The sequence below is a fragment of the Artemia franciscana genome, chromosome 4, assembly GCF_032884065.1.
Source record: "Artemia franciscana chromosome 4, ASM3288406v1, whole genome shotgun sequence".
NCBI lineage: Eukaryota > Metazoa > Arthropoda > Branchiopoda > Anostraca > Artemiidae > Artemia > Artemia franciscana.
Window position 1 is genome coordinate 8838334 of NC_088866.1, and position 21541 is coordinate 8859874.

The 21541-nt window shown below is 35.6% G+C and overlaps 1 protein-coding gene across 2 annotated transcripts in view; it reads left to right on the forward strand.

Annotated features, from left to right (window-relative positions):
• The window catches only part of LOC136025951 (transmembrane protein 11, mitochondrial-like), a 47411-nt gene that overhangs the window by 13152 nt on the left and 12718 nt on the right, over positions 1-21541 (forward strand). Inside the window, exons 1-3 of one of the 2 annotated variants that reach the window (XM_065702055.1) lie at positions 1589-1690; positions 7571-7791; positions 19792-19945. In XM_065702055.1, the coding sequence (XP_065558127.1) occupies positions 1677-1690; positions 7571-7791; positions 19792-19945 (389 nt within the window). In that variant the 5' untranslated portion in view covers positions 1589-1676. Of the gene's footprint in view, positions 1-1588; positions 1691-7570; positions 7792-19791; positions 19946-21541 lie in introns of those variants that run through there. The other variant, XM_065702054.1, reaches the window with a different exon arrangement.

Below are 21541 nucleotides of genomic sequence, written 5' to 3' on the forward strand. Positions count from 1 at the left end.
TTAACGGTAGTTTGGCCGAAAGTAGAACCTCCCATCCTGCGGAACGCAAAAATGCTAAAAGCAAACCAGTGAAAATGGCACGTCTCAGAAGCTGCCAAAAGACATGCAAATAATACGAACATACGACGTGAGCTGATGGATTTTCTAGTATTCGTAATTAGGTGTAGGCCTTCAGACAAAATTGAATATAATTCCATATTTAATTATCATAAAACTTGATCCAATCTTATATTTTTGGTAGAAGTATTAATGAAGGACAAACATCAAAAAAATATATACCGACATCTGTGAGAGCTTTTATAATCCACCAAAAGTCCCCATAGGTTTTTATGTTGAGATTATTTGCTTTGACTAAACGGGGCCGTGCCAATCATGGACTGCCTATACCAATTTTGGTATTTAATATTGTCCAGCTTCAAACTTTTGGATTCAATTCTTAGATCAAGAAGCTGTTATCTAACCGTAATGGTATTTGTGTTGAATCACTTTAAAAGTGCTTACGTTTTCTAAGAATTGCAACTAGGGTAGTTGGTTTATTATATTAAAGTATTACCGAAAAACTAGAACATGGAAAATGTTAAAGGCTGAGCTTGAGCAAAATATAAAATGACAAGTTTCTAAGGACCTACACTCAAAGGACCACGGAAAGCATTTATAAGCCCCCTTCTATCACATAATCGACTACCCCCACCCCTTGGACAAAATGCTGCGTACGCCCATGGTACCAAGCGGTCAAAAAGACGTTGGGAACAATGGCTTGAGAGAAAAAAGATTCCACTAAATTGCTGTTAGGCATATTCAGTACATACAGTTGATTAAACATTTGTCTTTCAGAGTAAAGAACTTGCTGCAAAATATTCGGCTTATGTTGCAGTGAGCAGATGGTGATCGCCAGAAAAATTGAAAATTCAAAAGCTGGTCTGTGACAAACTTACGGGAAAAATGTTTAACAGTGAAGATGCAAACAAAGAAATAGAAATAATGCCGAAATCTAAATGGAAAAAAGTAAATTAACCAACGCCTCAGTTCCTAGATTCCTCACATTTTGGCTTGCCATTTTAGAATAAAATGGTTACATTAGCTTCGTACATTCTAAAGACATTCCCAAAGGGTCAGACAACTCAGTATGACTTTGAAAATCAAAAAGGAAAAATAAAAAGTCGAAAATATTTAATGGAATTTCTTTTCTTTCAATGGTTCCGGTAGTTAAGTGAGTCGTCAACGTATCAGACATGGCTATTAGTAGTGCTTTTTAATGCCTTTTTATTTTTGTTCGGATAGCTTACTGGTCTGAATTGACCTGACTGTCCAGACATGATGAAGAAATTTGACTTGATTTACTACTTATTATACTTTTTGTTTAGACCACATATGCAATATATTCTACTTCTGTGATGTTCAGTACTTTTTTTATTTATTTATCTCAATAATCCTTTTGTCATATAAAGCAGTGTTTTGTATTCTCAAGCCTGTCTTACTTTATTGGTTATTTTTAGGACTTCTAAGATTGAATAAACTAAAATACTAATTGATTTAAATGATAACACCGTCCGTCCAGAGTCGAAAGCGGGCCAGAACGCACAAGTCACACAGTCTTAGGTACCCAAAGTTTCGGGTGTTTGAACCTGGAGTATTTTATAACTGACATTTTTGCAAAGTTATGAAAAAATTCAAAAATGGAAGATGATTTGTAAGTGCAAAATCTATGTTTTTTAACTGTCTAGTTAGAAATTTCGACATTTTTTTTATGCTTACAACGAATATTTGGTTCAATATCTATAATATAATGAAATGTGAGCCTAAATTCGGGGCTCTTGAGAGGAAACATGTCAAGAAAACAGTTCATAAGCTAGGCTATATGGAGAAAAGTTGTGGTTAGGTAATTTATTCTGATCGTGATTCCACTATAATTTACCCCCTGCCCTAAATTTTGAAAATACGGCCCAAAATATATATTTTTCCTGTATTTTGCCTTGAATTACTCTAGTTTTCACCTATTTAGGCCTACATATAAATTGAATAAACACTGACAAAATCAAGAAACACATGGGCAATATATAAATTTGAGCTATATATTTACACTTTAATGGTGATGGGGGGGATAAATGTAGAAATCTTTCCTATACTGACCTATGAGTTAGTTGAACATACCATTGATGCATGTATTATGTTCTTTCTGAGATTAATCATTGTTATACTTGGAAATTCAATATTAAGCCCTTTATAGACTCTTGAAGATGATACATTTTTATAGGCTATTTTTGGCTATAAAAAGGGTTAAATGCTGGTTTCAAACTTACTAGGCTACTTGATTAAGCTACAAATCCATTTTTTTAAAGTTATATAATTCATGGATATGGCTTTTTTATGGTTTAGTTTAAAAAAAAATCAAGATCAATTTTGCCATGTCATGCCCTCTTTGATTTCTTTAGGCTGCTTGTTCTGTTTCAAACTGTATCTATTACAAAAACAACTCTAAAAATAAAAGCAGAGACTAAATGTGAAGAATATTTGGTAAAATTCTAGTTAATTGACTTCTTGCTATCTCAGAAAGGGTTGAGGTTAGGAAAATGAAACTTTCAGGGATGAATATACAGACTGAAGTATGTCCCAGGAAGGCATTTTGAAGCAACTACCTCCACTCCTTCTCCCTCTAAAGGGCCCTGACCTTTGATGACCTTTAAAAATATGTGTGTTATAAAAGTGAAACCTTACAAAATAGATCTTCTGCTTAATTGAAGTACAACAAAATTGTTTTCAGCTTCATAACTTTGCTCAATTCCATTTTATAAGGTTTTAAAGATATATAAATACATTTCCTAAATTAAAAAAAAAAAGCATTAATATTGCTCAAAATTCTACTCAAATAACAGGAATAGCATTTTCAGAACTAAAGGCAGAGAAAAAGCAACTAGTAACTGAAAATTAAGGTAAAATGTTGTTTTGTCAAAATTTCAATAGGTAATAGACCTGTCATGTAGGCAAATTTCAGGGCTATCTAGAGGGAGAAGGAGTGGAGGTGGGTACTTTAAAATACCTTCCTGGGACATACGTTAGCCTGTGGACCCATCCATGAACACTTCATTTTCCTAACTTAAACCCTTTCTGAGATAGCAAGAAGTCCATGAACTAGAATTTTACCAAAATATTTTTGTTAATTGGATTGTGAATAAACATGTCCAGGGATTAGGCTATTTAACATAAAAAAAATAGATTTTTAATCTAATAGTATGTTTTTAAAACAAATGTTTAACTCTTTTTCATGCCCAAAAATTAGAAAAATATGTATTATCATTAAGGGTCCATAGAGGGCTTAAAAATGAATTTCTGATTAAAGTGATGATTATAATCAGAAAGTACATAAAAAGGCATTGAGTTTGTGTTCACCTAATTTTTCAGTATATAGAAAGATCTCCACCTTTATTGGGGCTGGGTATAAAGTATGACAGAATTGCAGTCAAAACGTATTAACTTGAATTATTTTGCATATTGAGAAGTAGGCTTGAGAACTGTTTTTTTTTTTTTAACATTTTTCCTTCTCATCAGCCCTAATTCCTGGGTTCTAGCCCTATTCATCTTTAGCACTATCAACATACACTAGGCTACTACTGGCATAAAATAACAGTAAGCTACTATGTATTCTAATCAAGGAGAAATTCTATATTTTCCTAGGCCTATTATATACAGAGAAGATACTATGATTACTTCTCCACAATTTAAGGCTACCAAATTTTTTAACAACAGTTTTTTTCAACTATGCAATGCTTAGCCACAATCATAAGGGCTATGGGCTCACACTATATCCTACATAAAATAATCCATATTATTTACACTGCTGCATGATTTTTCCTCTAAGCCTAAGCAACTGTATTAAAGGTCCAATTTCTTTAGTTGCATGAACAACCATCCAGTCCATGGTCTGGTGGATAAGACCTCAGTAAGAACATTTTTTTTAGGTGTCCATGGGATGCTAAAAATTTTGAAGGAGCCTGATTTCTAAGAAGGTATTGTTAGGGTGGTATGGTAAATAGGGTCTCTTCCATGAAAGAAGGAGCTTGGTTATTTCTGGCAATGGAGCAATTGGTAACATGTTTTTAAAGCTCTAGTTCTGCAGATAAAGCATCAAAAATGTGTATTTTATTTCTCTATAAATTGTTCAAGATCCTTTTGCTAACTAGAATGACTAAGAGAATCCTGCTAGTAAGAGAAAATTTGCTAGTGAGTATCATGTTGTTTTTTTTTTACATATTTTCCTGTAGATTATAGACCACAATCAGCAACCTGTTAGTAGCTATACAGCTGAAATTAACGAATCTATATATGTATTCCTATAGTTAAAGATCCCCAAGTGTAGATCATCTCTACTTTTTATTGCCTTGGTGATGATATCCTTGCATGTTTAGACAGCTTTTTCTTCCAGTCTCTTAGACCAGCAGCACCTACAACTAGATGTTTGTATGGACTATGCCCCTGTCTTTTGTAAAATATTCAAGTTCAGAGAATGAATAGCAAGTTCCATTATCACAAATACTGGTGTAAAGAATTCTATATCTTATTAAGTGTGATTTTAACTTGCTAATGACTTCCTTGGATGTCATATTTCTTGGCTTGTCAACTTCAAAAAAGTGGCTATTGTAGTTGACTTTTGTGAAGTATCTATCTTCGTACCAGTTAAAGATTTCTAAAACTGTTTGTTGCCATAGTAAGACAGGAATTTTAGAGTTGTACCTCTGGCATTGTGGACAGTTGATGATGAGATTTTCAATGTTGTTATTCATTCTAGGCCTATAGACAATGACTCTGGCACATTGTTCGGTTTTTTCCATATCCAGGTGCAAGACATAGAGCTGCTTTAGGATTCTGCCTGTATCTCCAAAAGGATAACAATCCCCTCATCCTTCAATATGATTCCATTGACAAAGGACAAACTATTGGTAAACATTTCAGTAAGTGACCATCAAGGGATAAACAGAAAGTAGAAGATTTAAGGGAAATGGGAATTTCCTGGAAGGGTATAAAGAGTTTTGAATAGATTGGGATGGAGGAGGAATATGCATAGCTGTGTTGGCCTCAGTCAGCTTGGCACTGTGGTGAGTTGTTAGTAGTAGTAGTGTCAGCTAAAACTTAGCAAGGACAGAGCATAGATGGAAAAGAAAAAAACAAACATGACAAATCCAAACAAAGCATAAAAATCAAGTGAAGAAAAAGCAAATTCACACATACATCATCAACTAATTCATACAAAAAAAAGAGACTGCAATAAAAAAAAGCAATAAATACATGTCACTTAAACTTTTTTTTAATTAAATAGTTGCATAAATAATAAAAAAACAAAACAAAATCCCTGCTTTAGTATGCACACCTGCTCACCTGTAAAAAAAAAGTCCAACCTCATGATTATGCTTAGTAATTCTTCTAGAAACTAAGATTTCAGGGTCTGCTACTTTGAATTTAGTAACAACTTGTGATTTGCTGTACCATAGAGGCAGGCAGAGTAGTTATTTAGCAGAGTAGTTATATAGTATTTATTTAGGAAAAGTCCTTAGATTGCTCCTAGCTGTAATTTAAGGTAATTAGAAAAACAGGGATATGTTTTTATGCTGATCAGTTTCCAAAGGTAGTAGTGTAAAGTGTATAAGGAAGTGCTGTGGCATTATAAAGGCTAGCTAGAGGTATCTGGTTTAACTGAAGTTTGCATGAAACACTAGAATCATAAGCTGCTGAAATTTGACAGTTGCATGTCTGTGATTAGTCTCTACTATTAACTATTACTGTAGTTTGAGTTGTTGGTATTGTATATGGTTAAAGTATTCAACCTATTCACATTGCTTTTTAAGAAAATATTGACAAATTCAATGGTGAAACAACTCACTTTCTAGATGTTATAATGCAGATTTTGCATTGATGTAACTTTTGAAGTGGTGATTTGCATTCCAACCACAGGGTATCTTACCCTAGTTGGACAGTTAATTACCACTTTAATAGCTATATCTATTATACCTCCTACAAATTAGATCTTTTCACCATTGGATTTTTGTATATTTTCTTAATAAGTAATTTTTTAGCTTGAGCTCTATCTGATAGAAAGTCCTGCATCCATTGCATAACAGAAAGATCAGTAGCTAAAGAAAGATCAAGTAGCTATAGCTCAGTGATATTATACTTATGGTAATCGTCATCAACAACTTTTGCGTCGTGTAAACAGGGAAATTTTTGTCAGGTATTCCTCTGACGTAGGCATATGTATGTAGAAGGTTAGTATCAATGGATCTTCCACATCTGAAGCGATGATGAGAAGGAGTGAGGATGTTCTTAGCTTGAAGATGCTGCATTAAAGTTTTCTTCAGAAACATTGACAGCAGCAGAAGTTATGTTGATGGGATGGTTATTTTTAGTGCAGTCTTTAGGTCTTGTTTTGTAGATTGGAGTGATGTATGATATTTTTGAATCAGAAGGTAGTTGCCCCTTTTGGAGAGACAACTGAAAGAGGTGACCTAAGGGAGAGCCGAGTGCATTTCGAAATTCCCTGAGAATCTTGTTTGGTTGTGGTTGTTGGATGTATCCTGTTTCTTTTTATGTATCCTGTCTCTAAACTAAACACTTCAATAACAAAGAGTAATGCCATTCAATTTTCCATTCAACACTTTCCAAACATAATAATCTTTACTGTGGCAACTGTGTCAGTTTGGTGTTGGAAAATATAATCTATGGTCTTGTTGAAACTTGAAAAGAGAGCTAGTTTATTCTAAGTTATGTGTGCCAGGTAATATTTCAAACAGAAGACATTCTGCCAATTCTTAGCCAATCACCTCACAGTCTGATTGAGCCCATGCCAGTTTGGCTTGATTTTCATTGAATTATAGTCTATTAATGCTTCATATCATTTGAATTCACTTTTTGCCTGCTTTCATCCTAAAATAGGGGGATTAACACTACCACCTTCCCATGCCTTCTCCCCCCACCCCACCCCCCAAAAACAAGAATCTTACTTTACTGTTTTTAAGCAGTTTGTCTCTAAGAACGTCTTATAGATATACATGTCAGTACACAAAAGGTGCTAATATTAAACCATTAATAATTGTGCAACAAATCTGGAATCCTCCCCAATTTAAAGTCCCCTTCCCCTGACTCATCTAGGACCATGCCTCTACAGAATGTTAGGGATTAAAAGTGTGATGTTAGGCTTATATTTTATTCATTCTCCTAGGAATAATGTTGAAAAACATTCTGAAGGGGAAAAAAGTTGACCTAGGCCCAAAATTGTCTATTGTGCATTTTGAAATGATGTTTGCCTCAAAATGTTTGTGGTGGGTAGGACCTTATATGAATTTTGTAGGGATTTTCTTATTTCTCCCAGTGACTAGATTTGTTTGAAACTGGCATGTGCTTTGAGCAGTGTTGGGGGTACAAAAAACAATAAATTTGTATTAAAATAATCAGATACCCGCATTTTATTAAATTTTTTTTGTCGCAGCCTAAATATGAGAAAAACGTATTGCTTTCTGTATTCTGAATAAAAAAAAAATCTCTGATGCAGAGCATGTAATAATACATCAATATTACATTTTAGTGATGTCAATCGACAGGAAATTGGTTTTGTGAGAGAAGTATATGGTGACTCAAATACAGGAGAACAATTTGAAATAGAATTGGAAAATGCACTTGAAGCCGGCTATGAAGTTATTGTTATCGAACCTCATAGGTTGGGTGATGAAACAGCACGTTGGATTCAAGTGGGGAACTGTTTACACAAGACAGCTGTTCTTGCAGGATTTGGTACCATTTTAATAGGTAATTTTTGTGTTATTCTAAAATTATGTTTCCCTCTTCTATTAGTGCTGTATCTCTAATCTAATGATGAAGGACTAAAGCAAAACAATTTGACTGAGAACTCAGATTTCTCTAAGGAAAAATAATTAATAGGGTGCAAATGCAATATAACACAAAAATGGGCAGTGGCCTTTTCCAAGGCTTATCTCCCAACTTTGCTCCTTTATAAATTGTTATTAATTAGTATGATTTCTTTTAAATTTCATTCATGTTCAGGGGGTTGCTCATTAACAGCATAGAAAGTTAGTATTTTGCAGTTTGAACCAGGTAAGGAGTGACTCCTGTAAAAATCAGAATTTCGATACCAATAGATACGTCAAAAGAATTCGCTTATTATGCTGTTTCCAAATGTATAAGATTTATTAAGTTTACTTATACTCATCAAAAGCTAAGAGCCGGAGAAAATATTTAAGAGCTTTTAGGGGTAACATGACCTCCCATAGCTCATGGGAAAGGGTTGTGAGTAATAAAATTTGCCCATTATTTGGGTATAGTATTTGTTATTGGGAAGTATACTGATATTTTTATGGCACTTGGTATTAACCAAGTGACATATAGCGATTGCAAATTTTGTTGGTCTGTCTGTCCCAGTTTTGCTACTTTAGGCACTTCCAGGTAAGCTAGGACAATGAAATTTTGCAGGTGTATCAGGGACCGGACCAGATTAAATTAGAAATAGTCGTTTTCGCGATTTGACCATCTGGGGGGTGGAGTGGGGGGTCAGTTAATTCGGAAAAAATAGAAAAAAATGAAGTATTTTCAACTTACGAACAGGCGATGGGATCTTAATTAAATTTGATGTTTGGAAGGATATCGTGTCCCAGAGCTCTTGTTTTAAATCCTGACCGGATGCGGTGACATTGGGAGGAGTTGGGGGGCGGGCTTATACGTGAGTCCTAGAAGTCCTAGATACGTGATTGAAATAATTGGAACGGATCCACTCTCTTTGGGGGAGCTGGGAGAGGAGGGTAAACTCTGAACAATTAAAAAAAATGAAGCATTTCTAGCTTACAAAGGAGTGACCCGATCTTAATGAAATTTGATGTTTAGAAGAATATCGTGTCTCAGAGCTCTTATTTTAAATCCCAACCGGATCTGGTGAAGGGGAAGTTGGGGGGCGGAACCTAAAATCTTGGAAAACGCTTAGAGTGGAGGGATCGGGATGAAACTTGGTGGGAAAAATGAGCACAAGTCCTAGGGACGGGATTGGCATAACCGGAACGGATCTGCTCTCTTTGGGGGAGTTTGACTTACGAAAGAGTGATCGTATCTTAATGAATTTTCATATTTAGAAGGACCTCGAAACTCAGATCTCTTATTTTAAATCCTGACCGGATCCAGTGTCATTAGGGGGGGGGGATCTTGGAAAACGCTCAAAGCGAAGAAATCAGAATGAAACTTGGTGGAAAGAATAATCACAAGTCCAAGATAGGTGACTGACATAACCGGATCGGATCCGCTCTCTTTGGTGGAGTTGGGGGGGGGGAGTAATTCGGAAAAATTAGAAAAAATGAGGTATTTGTAACTTACAAACGGGTGATCAGATCTTAATGAAATTTGATATCTGGAAGAATCTTGTGCTTTAGAACTCTCATTTTGAATCTCGACCAGATCCAGTGACATTGAAGGGAGTTGGAGGGGGAAACCGGAATTCTTGGAAAACGTGAAAATCGAGGTATCTTACGAATGGGTGATCGGATCTCAATGAAACTTGATATATAGAAGAATCTTATGTCTCAGATGCTCCATTTTTAATTCGAATCGGATCAGGGGACATAGGGGGTTGGAGGGGGAAACAGAAATCTTGGAAACTGGAAATCTTGGAAAATCCTTAGAGTGGAGAGATCGGGATGAAACTTGATGGGAAGAATAAGCACAAGTTATAGATACGAGATTGACATAATTGGTACGGATCCGTTCTCTTTGTGGGAGCTGGGGGTTCTTAATTTGGAAAAATCAGAAAAATTGAGGTATTTTTAACTTAAGAACCGGATGAAATTTCATATTTAGAAGGAACTTATTTCTCAGAGCTCTTATTTCAAATCCCGACCAGATCTTTTGACATTGGGGGGAGTTGGAGGGGGAAACCAAAAATCTTGGAAAACGCTTATAAATGTCATAGATAGGTGATTGACGTAACCGGACTTGATCTGATCTCTTTGGTCGGGTTAGGTGGTGGGGCTCAGTGCTTTGGCGAGTTTGGTGCTTCTGGACGTGCTAGGACGATGAAAATTGGTAGGCGTGTCAGGGAGCTGCACAAATTGGCTTGATAAAGTCGCTTTCCGCGATTTGACGACCTGGGGGGCTGAAGGGAGAGGAAAAATTAGAAAAATTGAGGTATTTTTAACGTACGAGTGGGTGATTGGATCTTAATGAATTTTGATATTTAGAAGGATCTCTTGACTCAGAGCTCTTATTTTAAGTCCCGACCGGCATTAAGCCTCTGATTTTCCTTTTAAATCAATCTATTGATTCTTAGAATTTTGCTAGAGCTCGTACCATATGAGCTCTTGGCTCTTCCGACCTCGTCACAAGTGCCATATAAGCTCTTAGCTCTTTTTTTTGGGGGGGGGGGTATTTTGTGCTTTTATGGGTTTCCGTGGGGAGGTAAATTTCCAAGGGGCGATTTTACAATTCCTGTACAAAATCCTTTTTATTTGTCTTACTTTCATTTTCCAACTCAATTTTGCATGTTGAGATGACCAAGGGGATGGTACACGGGAAAGTTTCAGCAGGTTTGGATTTCAGACATGACAGAGGTGGGGATTTCAGACATGATTTGAGAATGATCAGAAATCCAATTATTTCCCAAATGAAAGTATGCCGAGGAGAATTTTCTGGCGGAATGGTCCCAAGCATCCAAAAGTGTGTTATTTTTGGTAAAAATATGTCATTCTGAATACCTCAAAACTAAAAGGGTTTTTTTGGCACTTGCGTTGTTGACGCAAAGGTGTATTGCAAATCTCTTTCAAATTTGTCAGTTCATTTTAAATATATTGAATACAAAAAAAATCGATGTAAAACATCCATATAAAATGACTAAGTGTGAAAGCTCGAAGTCATAAAAACACATAAACAGTAGAATATTTGTGACATTAACTAGATGAGGTAACTAATATCCCCATATGATTAACAGAAATAACGGGTCTAATTTTTATAATTGAAATCAAATACCATGATTGAGTTGTGCATAGAAACTCAAATGCAGGACAGGATGACTTTGAAAACTTTTTCAGGGACTTTTTTTCTCCAAAATATGTATCCAGTAGAGACGTATTTCATTTTATAGTACCAATTTCAAGGTTTTGATGTATTGAAGTTGAGTTCTACATTTTGAAGGTCCTTGGTTAAAGTATCCATTTCTTCTTGTAATATTGTTATATCTTGGTGCTTCTATCTTAGGATGATCCAAACTTCCTATAGTGTATTGTGTTGTTTGCGTAGATTTTAGTAGGGCTGATGATATTTCGGTTGATCCTGTTGATGGGAAAGAGCACCTAGAACAACACGAAAAGTCACTTTTTTGTAAGGGAGTAGCACTGATCTGTCCTCTCCTTTTCTTTTTCTTCTTCTTTGGTGCTATCAGGGCATCAGGACACCACATGTTTAAGGGGTTATTTGAAAGTTAATTTTAAAATCTGACCTTTTTTTGTAAATTCGACTTGATAACACCATGACGAAGTGTCAAGATGCACCTTGGGTGTCATGTTTTTCTTTTGCACATCCACAGGTTTACATTTTTCATAAATCATCTACTGACTAACAGAATTTTCAGGCTGTTGCAACACCGTAGAGAGCTTTTCAAGGTAACGCAATCATATGGCATCAAATATGATGCTATATTGCACCATATTATATAGTGGCATGTGACAACAAAAATGATGCCATCTAGAGTCCATAGGCTAAGAAGCATGAAAAGTTAACACCATAGTTTCTACGGTCAGAAAGGTCAAACAATAATTTTACAATCTTCCCTTTTGTATACTCTTCCTCCCAACCCCCTAGTAAGTTTGATAAATTATGAGCTGACTAGGCTGACTAGTAGAAGTAGCAGCGTATTGCAACATCATAGAGAGACGTATAATGGGTCATTTTAGAGTCCTTGATCACATCTACGTGCTCTGTATTAGTTCATCTCAGTAATTCTATCACAAAGTTCAGTATGGCACCAAAAATGGCATTTTCTTGTGCAATCTCATGATCAATCACATGATCAAAACCCTATAACCAGGTGTTTGCTTTTGATATGTTTTTAATAAGTTAGAACAAAAACTTCATCTTAGCAAAATTTGAGATTTTTTGAAGGGAATTTTAAAAGGTGTGAGAAGTAAAACCTCTGTATGTATCCTCAGTATAAACCTCTATTACAGTGTTCGGACTCGCCTATAAATTCCAATTAATTCCTATATTTTAATGCACTCCTATAAAATGCCTATATTTTGGCTAAAATCCTATTATTCCTATATTATCGGCTGAAGAGCACTAAGAACATTGCTCAGGATTTGCAATTTTCTGTCTTTTTGGTGAAGATTGATAATTAATTACAACTGTTGAGCTTTTTGAACTTAACTAATGCTTTGTGTTGGGCTTAGTAAGCTGCTTCTGCCTGGGCTATGCTGTTGTGTTGACTTAGTAGCCAATGTTTTGTTTTTTGTCATGTTGGGCCTGTCCGAAATGAGCGAATATCAGTATATAGGCTAGAAGTCTCTGCTTAAAGAGACTGGAGTTCTTGCGACTTATGTGTTTCCTGGCTGAACGCTGGCTGGCTGATGTGAATACGGCCCAGTTATTCAAATGGGCTATTCTAAGATAGTTGCTAATTGAGGGAAGTATAAAAGACGTGCACTGGGTAGGCTATATGCTACATTCTGTGATCAATCTGTCCTTTATCTATCTGGTCTTTATCCCCTTCTAAAGAAAAATGGAAAAATTTTGGAGCTTTTTGAACTTAACTAATGCTTTGTGTTGGGCTTAGTAAGCTGCTTCTGCCTGGGCTATGCTGTTGTGTTGACTTAGTAGCCAATGTTTTGTTTTTTGTCATGTTGGGCCTGTTCGAAATGAGCGAATATCAGTATATAGGCTAGAAGTCTCTGCTTAAAGAGACTGGAGTTCTTGCGACTTATGTGTTTCCTGGCTGAACGCTGGCTGGCTGATGTGAATACGGCCCAGTTATTCAAATGGGCTATTCTAAGATAGTTGCTAATTGAGGGAAGTATAAAAGACGTGCACTGGGTAGGCTATATGCTACATTCTGTGATCAATCTGTCCTTTATCTATCTGGTCTTTATCCCCTTCTAAAGAAAAATGATGTTAATCAGATTCGGACTTTTTATTTCAGATATTGTAAATTTTTACTTTATCTCCCCCCTTGGTATAGCAATGGTAAGATAATTCGTAAGTTTGATGTCCCTGATATAAGTGCAAAGTTGGCCCTCCTGCATGGAAGATTGTCAGAATAAGCTTTTTATCGTTTATCGCCTCATCATCCTTTGGTCCGTCTGTTCGGTTAATCTCATTGTAGCATAGTGTTTTTATGGCACTTGGTATTAACCAATTGACATATAGCAATCGCAAATTCTGTCGGTGTGTTTGTCTGTCGGTCCTGGTTTTGCTACTTTAGGCACTTCCAGGTAAGCTAGGACGATGAAACTTGGCAGGCGTACCAGTAACTGGACCAGATTAAATTAGAAATAGTCATTTTCCCGATTTGACCATCTGGGGGGGGGGCCGTTAATTCAGAAAAAATGGAAAAATGAAGTATTTTTAATTTACGAATGGTTGATCAGATCTTAATGCAATTTGATTTTTGGAAGGATATCGTGTCTCAGAGCTGTTATTTTAAATCCCGACCGGATCTGGTGACATTGGGGGGAGTTTGGAGGGGGAAACCTAAAATCTTGGAAAACACTTGGAGTGGAGGGATTGGCCTGAAACTTGGTGGGAAAAATAAGCACAAGTCCTAGATACATGATTGACATAACAAGAACGGATCCGCTCTCTTTGGGGTAGTTGGGAGGGGGGGGGGTTGATTATGAAAAATTAGAAAAAATGAGGTATTTTTAATTTACGAACGGGTGATCGGATCTCAATGAAATTTAATATCTAAAAGGATATCGTGTCTCAAAGCTCTTATTTTAAATCCTGACTGGATCTGGTGACATTGGGGGGGGGAGTTTGGGGTGACCTAAAATCATGGTAAACGCTTAGATTGGAGGGATTGGGCTGAAACTTGGTGGGAAAAATAAGCACAAGTCATATATACATGACTGACATAACCAGAACGGATCTGCTCTCTTTGGGGTAGTTTTTTTTTGGTGGGGGGGGTTGATTCTGAAAAATTAGAAAAAAATGAGGTATTTTTAACTTATGAACGGGTGATCGGATCTCAATGAAATTTGATATTTAGAAGGATATCGTGTCTCAAAGCTCTTATTTTAAACACCGACCGGATCTGGTGACATTGGGGGGAATTTGGGGAGACCTAAAATCATGGAAAACGCTTGATTGGGATCGGGATGAAACTTGGTAGTTTATGTGACCATGCATCCTACGCCATCTACCACAGATCTGATCCCGAGGACTTCCGAATCCTATATTTGGCCTATATTTGGGCCCGGGAAATCCTATAAAAATAGGACAGAGCCTATGATTTGAAACGAACCAACCTGTCCGAACCCTGCTATTATAACCTCTAGTTTAACCTCTGTATATATAATGCCCTGTTTTAACAACAACTCATTAAAACCTATATATGAGTGTATGGGATGCCCTATTTCAGCAAAAACTCTTTTGACTTCTTTTGCTTCATGACCTTGAACCAAGAATCTTTGTGTAAGGTTTATTATGTAGCTTTTTTAAAACCTTAAAATGAACAAAAATTAATTAAAAATTAAAGTTTTTCTGATTAAAGTAAAGAAGGAAGCTGAGAATTAAAATGAATAAAAGTTACTGCTTTGCAGTTTATACAACGGTTTCAAAATGGTTTCTAATAAACTGGCTTGTAATATTTCCCCTTGAGGGTAAAGGCACCAATTATTTGACAGTTTTTGTAAAAAACAACTTTTTCTACTGTGGAAGGCTTAATTTAAGACTTTTGGATTGAAAAGGGTTTCACTATGTAGGGTAAAAACATCTAGGAATCTAACCGTTTGATTAGAAGTTTCATCAGAAGAGTACAAAACTGCGATTTTCTGGAATTGAACCGTTTTCAGCTACAGATTCGACAGAACAAAAAAATTGCCTGTTTTCGACGTAAGTCGGAACTCAATTTGACACGTATCGAAATATTTTGGGAAGGCTTGTGGTGGATCCTGATGCATTCGACATGCCTATTCTTTTTACTTTATTTCTTCGTATCTCTTCAACTTTGTTTAATGCATAAAATTTTAAATTACTATTCAGATAGTGGAAGCAAAAAATTGAAGAAGTTGTCTCTAGTATAGGAACGAAATTGGATAATCATATGGAGTGTAATCTTATGACCTAGGTCATATGACTTCTTTTTCCCACTGTGTTGTATATATGCCACAAGAATATTATCTCCAAACGTTTTCTGGAATGGCCCACTTCCTCTCAGCTTTAACGGTCCTGTAAAGATTTCTTTGTTGTTCACAGTGAAAATGTTGTCACCTTTTGGCCATTTTAAAGTTAATCTGCCATTTTAATCCACTTTAAAATTTTTAGTTTTTACTATTCTTTGTCTGGAAAGTTCAGAATCTACTCTGGAAAGTGCATGTCCTACTTAAGATTATTAGAAATTTGTGACACCGAGGAGTTTAACATGTTTCCCTAGTGTTTCAGGTAGGATATGGTCTGAGAAAACAGGAGTGGATTTCAAGAATTCTGAGAAGTTTATCGTCATTATAGTTGACTTGGTGGAATTTGCTTTCATATGTAAATTCTTAACTTCGTCCAGAAATCGGGTAGGATTTTGATGGGGTCACTTTTGATATTTCTATGACATGCTTCAAGGATCAGCAAGTCATCTACACAAGGCCGTATCCACGGGGAAGGAGTTTGAACCCTCCCCCCCGAAATATTTGTCCGACTCGTAAAAAACGTAACAGAAATGAATATAAAAAAATTACGCGTTTTTAATTATTTTTGTATACCCCCCCCCTCTCCGAAAAAAAAAATCCTGGATACGGCCCTGTATATACATGTTAACACCTTTGAGGGGATCTCTTACCAATTTTAATAATCAATACTAGACATAAGAGTGGTCCTAACAAGGTTCATTGAGGGATTCCACACCGAGGTGGGAGGGATTCATAGAGAACACTTTTGTGTTTTTCAGCCTGGGATCTATTTGAAAGAAAAAAATATACAAAATTTATTAAGAGAGTGTCTACTTCAAACTTATTCAGTGATCAAACAGTTCGTGGTAACGAACTGTAGTAAGGAGCGACCCGGCTCAATAGTAACCGAAACTCTAAAAAATGGAATTTTGATACCAGTAGATATATCAAAAGAATGGCATTTTAATGCTGATTTTAAATATATAAGTTTCATCAAGACCAGTTCTACCCATCGAAAGTTACGAGCCTGAGAAAATTTGCCTCGTTTTAGAAAATAGGGGGAAACACCCCCTAAAAGTCATACAATCTTAACGAAAATCACACCATCAGATTTAGCGTATCAGAGAACCTAATTGTAGAAGTTTCAAGCTCCTATCTACGAAAATGTGGAATTTTGCATTTTTTGCCAGAAGACAGATCACGGATGCGTGTTTATTTGTTTTTTTGTTTTTTTTTTTCCCAGGGGTGGTCGTATCGACTGAGTGGTCCTAGAATGTCGCGAGAGGGCTCATTCTAACGGAAATGAAAAGTTCTAGTGCCCTTTTTAAGTGACCGAAAAAATTGGAGGGCACCTAGGCCCCCTCCCACGCTCATTTTTTCCCAAAAGTCACCAGATTAAAATTCTGAGATAGCCATTTTTTTAACCATAGTCAAAAAACCTAATAACTGTATCTTTAGGGACGACTTACTCCCCCGCAGTCCCCATGGGAGGGGCTGCAAGTTACAAACTTTGACCTGTGTTTACATGTAGTAATGGTTACTGGGAAGTGTACAGACGTTTTCAGGGGGATTTTTTTGGTTTAGGGGGGGGATTACGTGGGAGGATATTTCCATGGAGGAAATTTTCATGGGGGAAGAGAATTTCAATGAAGGGGCGCGGGATTTTCTTGCATTATTTTAACAAATAATGAAAAAATAAATATGAAAAGTTTTTTCTGCTGAAAGTAAGGAGCAGCATTAAAAGTTAAAACGAACAAAAATTATTACGTATATGAGGGGTTTACCTCCTCGTTATAACTCACTCTTTACGCTGAAGTATTTTTAGTAATTTCTACTATTTATTCTACGGCCTTTGTGATTCAGAGGTCATTCTTAAGGAATTGGGACATTTAATCTTTAGTTTAAAGAGCGAGGTATCGACGAGGGTTGAACCCCCTCATATACGCAATAAAGCATACGAATATAGAAGTTCGTTACGTAAGTTAGTTTGTAAGTTACGTATAATTTTTACCAATGAAAACTTTTGTAAAAAATTAAAAGTTCTACTTGCCTTTTTAAGTAATCAAAAAATTGGAGGGGAACCGGGCCTCCTCCTTCACTCCTTTTTTCTCAAAGTCTCCCGATAATTGCAATTAATTAATATGCAAATTTTGTTTTAATTATTTATGTGCCGAGAGCCAAGATCAAAAGATGCATTAACTCAAAAACGTCCAGAAATTAAATAGAAAAAAAAAATTTTTTAATGAAAGTAAGGAGCAACATTAAAACTTAAAACGAACAGAAATTACTCCGTATATGAAAGGGGCTTTTCTTCCTCAACGCTCCGCTCTTTACACTAAAGTTTCTTACTGTTTTAAAAAGTAGAGGTAAGAGAAAGAGTCAAACTTTTGCGTAAAGAGCGGGGCGTTGAGGAAGAAAAGCCCCTTTCATGTACGGAGTAATTTCTGTTCGTTTTAAGTTTTAATGTTGCTCCTTACTTTCGTTTAAAAAAATTGTTTTTTTTTCTGTTTAATAAATGAATTAGGATGTTATGATCAACGAAGTCAAGTGCTTAAGAATATGAACATGGTATGAGGCAGGCAGCAGTTCCTCAGATAATGGAAAAATCCAGTATCAAATCATTAAGACTACATTAAAAAAAAAAAACCTTTTTTAATGTTTTTTTTAATGTGAAATATTATTGGAAATAACAATCATCAAAATCTCTCGTTGTTGAGAAAGTATCTGTAAATCCAACAACTGTTTTCGTCAGAGGACCCTTGAATTTCGACACTGATTGTTTCTCATCTGTTTTACATGTTCTTTGAAGATTTGACAAAGTCACCTATATTTTTACAGGACCTGTTGCCATCTGTTGAAAATTTCGACAAGGTTACTACAACACATTCTGAAAAGAAATGAATCGAATGATAGAAGCCCAATATCTACGTTTGAATTTGGCTGAAGGAACATTTTTAGTTGCCCTAGTCTTCCATTACATCAGACAAGAATTTTCGACACTTGTCAATATAATATTAGCTGCCATTTTAATTTAATTTTATTAAAAAATAGCCAATGTGACTACATTTAAAGAAGATCAAATGTATGTTAATGCATTGGTGCTGATCCCAACTTTTTTTTTGCAAAAAAAAAACAAGTAATGACAGTGTAAACATTACATAGCTAAAAGATTGTCAGGAGCTCATTTTGTATCGAAAACAGGAAACAGATTGAATTGAATTTTCTTTTCTTTTCTGGGTGTATCGAATATAGTGTCCACGTTTCAAATTGTCGCAATATAACGACGGCTTCAAGAGATGGTGCTCCTAGTCACGACTAAGCAGAGTTATAATGTTTAAAAGGAAAATTTCGACACTTGTTCCAAAACTGCGCTGTCGAATCATCAGTACCTTTACCCTATTTGTAGAATATGTAGCGATTTACGGGAAACTAAGCTTTCTTGAGTTTTTTTTAGAGGGTTGTTATTGTGGCGTAAAATTTATTGATTTGATGGCTGGTAAAAGATTATTGAGAGCTTTATGAATGATTCTTTTATCTACTGCAGACTAATTAATGATTTTTCTGCTTTCAGTTCTATTTTGTTGCGTCGGTTTTTTTTTAAGTAAATCACTAGTTTTTCAGAATTCTACTGAAGGCAGAATGTCTACCGCTCTAAGAATAAAGAAGGAGTAATTCCTATGTGCCAATATAATGGTCATCATGATCAAAATGAATCAAAAATGATTTGGAAAGGAAATTCTTGATAGTACAAAGAGAGAGGGTTAGAATGCGATCTAACCCCTTCCCCATGGAAATATCCTCTAGACAATTCAATCCCAGTGAAAATTTACCCCGGACAGCTACTCTTAACTACTCCGTGCGTAAAACTGAGACAGAAAAGAGAAAGCAAGATATATAAAAAGAATTTTGTATGAGAATTCTGGCAAATTCGCCCAGTGTACAATTTTCTCTGAAAAGTTCACTCCCTAGAAAGTTCCCTCCCTATGGAAAACTCCCCCGGCGAAAAATTTGAAGGGATGTTTTAGTTTAAACCTTTGCTTGGCCCTAGAAAAACGCCAACGGTGGCAACCTTGGAAGGACTAAAGAAGTAGTAAAATTATGCAAATGTCAGGAGTGGGGTTTTAGTACAAGTAATTGAAGAAAAGATGAATGTTCTATTTGAAATTCTTCTAGGCACATGCTTCAGGATGGAAATAATCTGCATGTTATTCCCATGATCGAAACCATAACAAGTCGGTAATAGTTGTCCATCAGGCTGTTGAACGAGATATGTTCTTAATCATGGGTATTAATAATATGATATAAACAACGGCGTGGTTTAAACAAAACATATACTACTTTCCTGCTTTGCTCGGTAACTCCAATTAAGGTTTGTGTGTGCTATAGCCATTGTTTTACAAGTTTCTGTTTTTTCGATTGTAGGAAATGAAACTTCTTTTTATAGGTAGCGCTTTCAAAAACAGAACTTTCGTTTACCTGCCACTGGGAGCTCTTTCATTCCTCTGCACTGCCATCTATACTCTATCCTGGCAGTCTGATCCCTGCTGTAAATATCAAATAGAATCTGATACGAACCGACTAGCTCGAATTCCGTTAAGGTGAGTCGTTTTGTTTGATGCAAAAATTAAACACATACAGTCAATGATTCTTGATCGAGGGGGGTTACAAAAAAACTTGAAAAACCCTACATTACATTTTTATGAATCAGAACAAAGTTTCGAGTTCGGAGATTCAAGCCCTGTACTCCTCCCCCCTAAGATACAGCTTTACAGACAGTGTTTCATCGGTATAATTTCAGAAGATCCAAAATAGGGCTAGCAGTACTGACCTTGAACGAAATTGCAGGGCTTATCGATAGCCTAATCAAAAATAGTAGGCCATGAAGTTGGTGTCTGAACCTTCTTTATTCTGATGACCATATAATCAGTTCGTGGACTATTAACTGGGAAGTCTAGGACTATAGTAAGAATAAAAAGAAATTAAGTGATGATTCGTTTACTATTAGCATTATAATTACAAATACAAATCAAGTTGTTGTTGTTGTTGTTGATAAGAGGGCGTACACGAGTGACATAATACGCTCTTGATAACACATTGCCTTTATTCCTTTCTTAACATTATACTTTTCTTCATAGGGGTTTAACAGAAGACGTTGTACAGAAACAATATGCAACTTTTTCCACTATTATCTTCTTTCACTTTTACATTTATTAAATATAACTTTGTACCTTGACTGCGTTATTTCCACACAAAAACTTGTTCAATTATTATTATCCACTTCTTCAGTATCTAAAAATTACAAAATAAAATACATCAAAGTAAGAGTACAACTAAAATCATACAACACATCATTTTCCATCATTATTTTTTTATTTTCTTTTATCATCTTTGCAATTCTTTCTTTTTCTCTTCTTTCCATTTCTTTTTTTTCGTTAAATTATAAATATATCACATTTTTATACAAATTAAACAAAAAAACAAATTTTTTTAAATGAAAGTAAGGAGCGACATTAAAACTTAAAACGAACAGAAATTACTCTGTACATGAAGCGCTCTTTACGCTAAAGTTTGACTCTTTCTCTTAACTAGACTTCTTAAAATTTTAAAAAACTTAAGCGTAAAGAGCGAGGTGTTGAGGACGAAAAGCCCCTTTCATATACAGAGTAATTTCTGTTCGTTTTAAGTTTTAATGTCGCTCCTTACTTTCATTTAAAAAAACTTTTTTTTTTTGTTTAATTTCTGGACGTTTTTAAATTCATGCATTTTTTGATCTTGGCTCTCCGCGCATAAATAATTAAAACGAAATTTGCATATTAATTTTTTTGGGCTAAATGGGTTTTTCATAGTTATAATTGGAAGATTTTGAGAAAAAAAGAGCGAGAGAGGAGGCCTAGTTGCCCTCCAATTTTTTGATTACATAAAAAGGCAACTATAACTTTTAATTTTTTACTAACGTTTTCATAAGTAAAAAATATACGTAACTTACGAATTAACTTACGTAGCGAACTTCTATATTTCTATGTTTTATTGCGTATATGAGGGGGCTCACCCCTCGTCGATACCTTGCTCTTTACACTAAAGCTTAAATTTTCTCCCAATTCCTTAAGAATGACCCCTGAATCACAAAGGCCGTAGAATAAATAGTTGAAATTATTAAAAATAATTTAGCGTAAAGAGCGAGGTATTACGAGAAG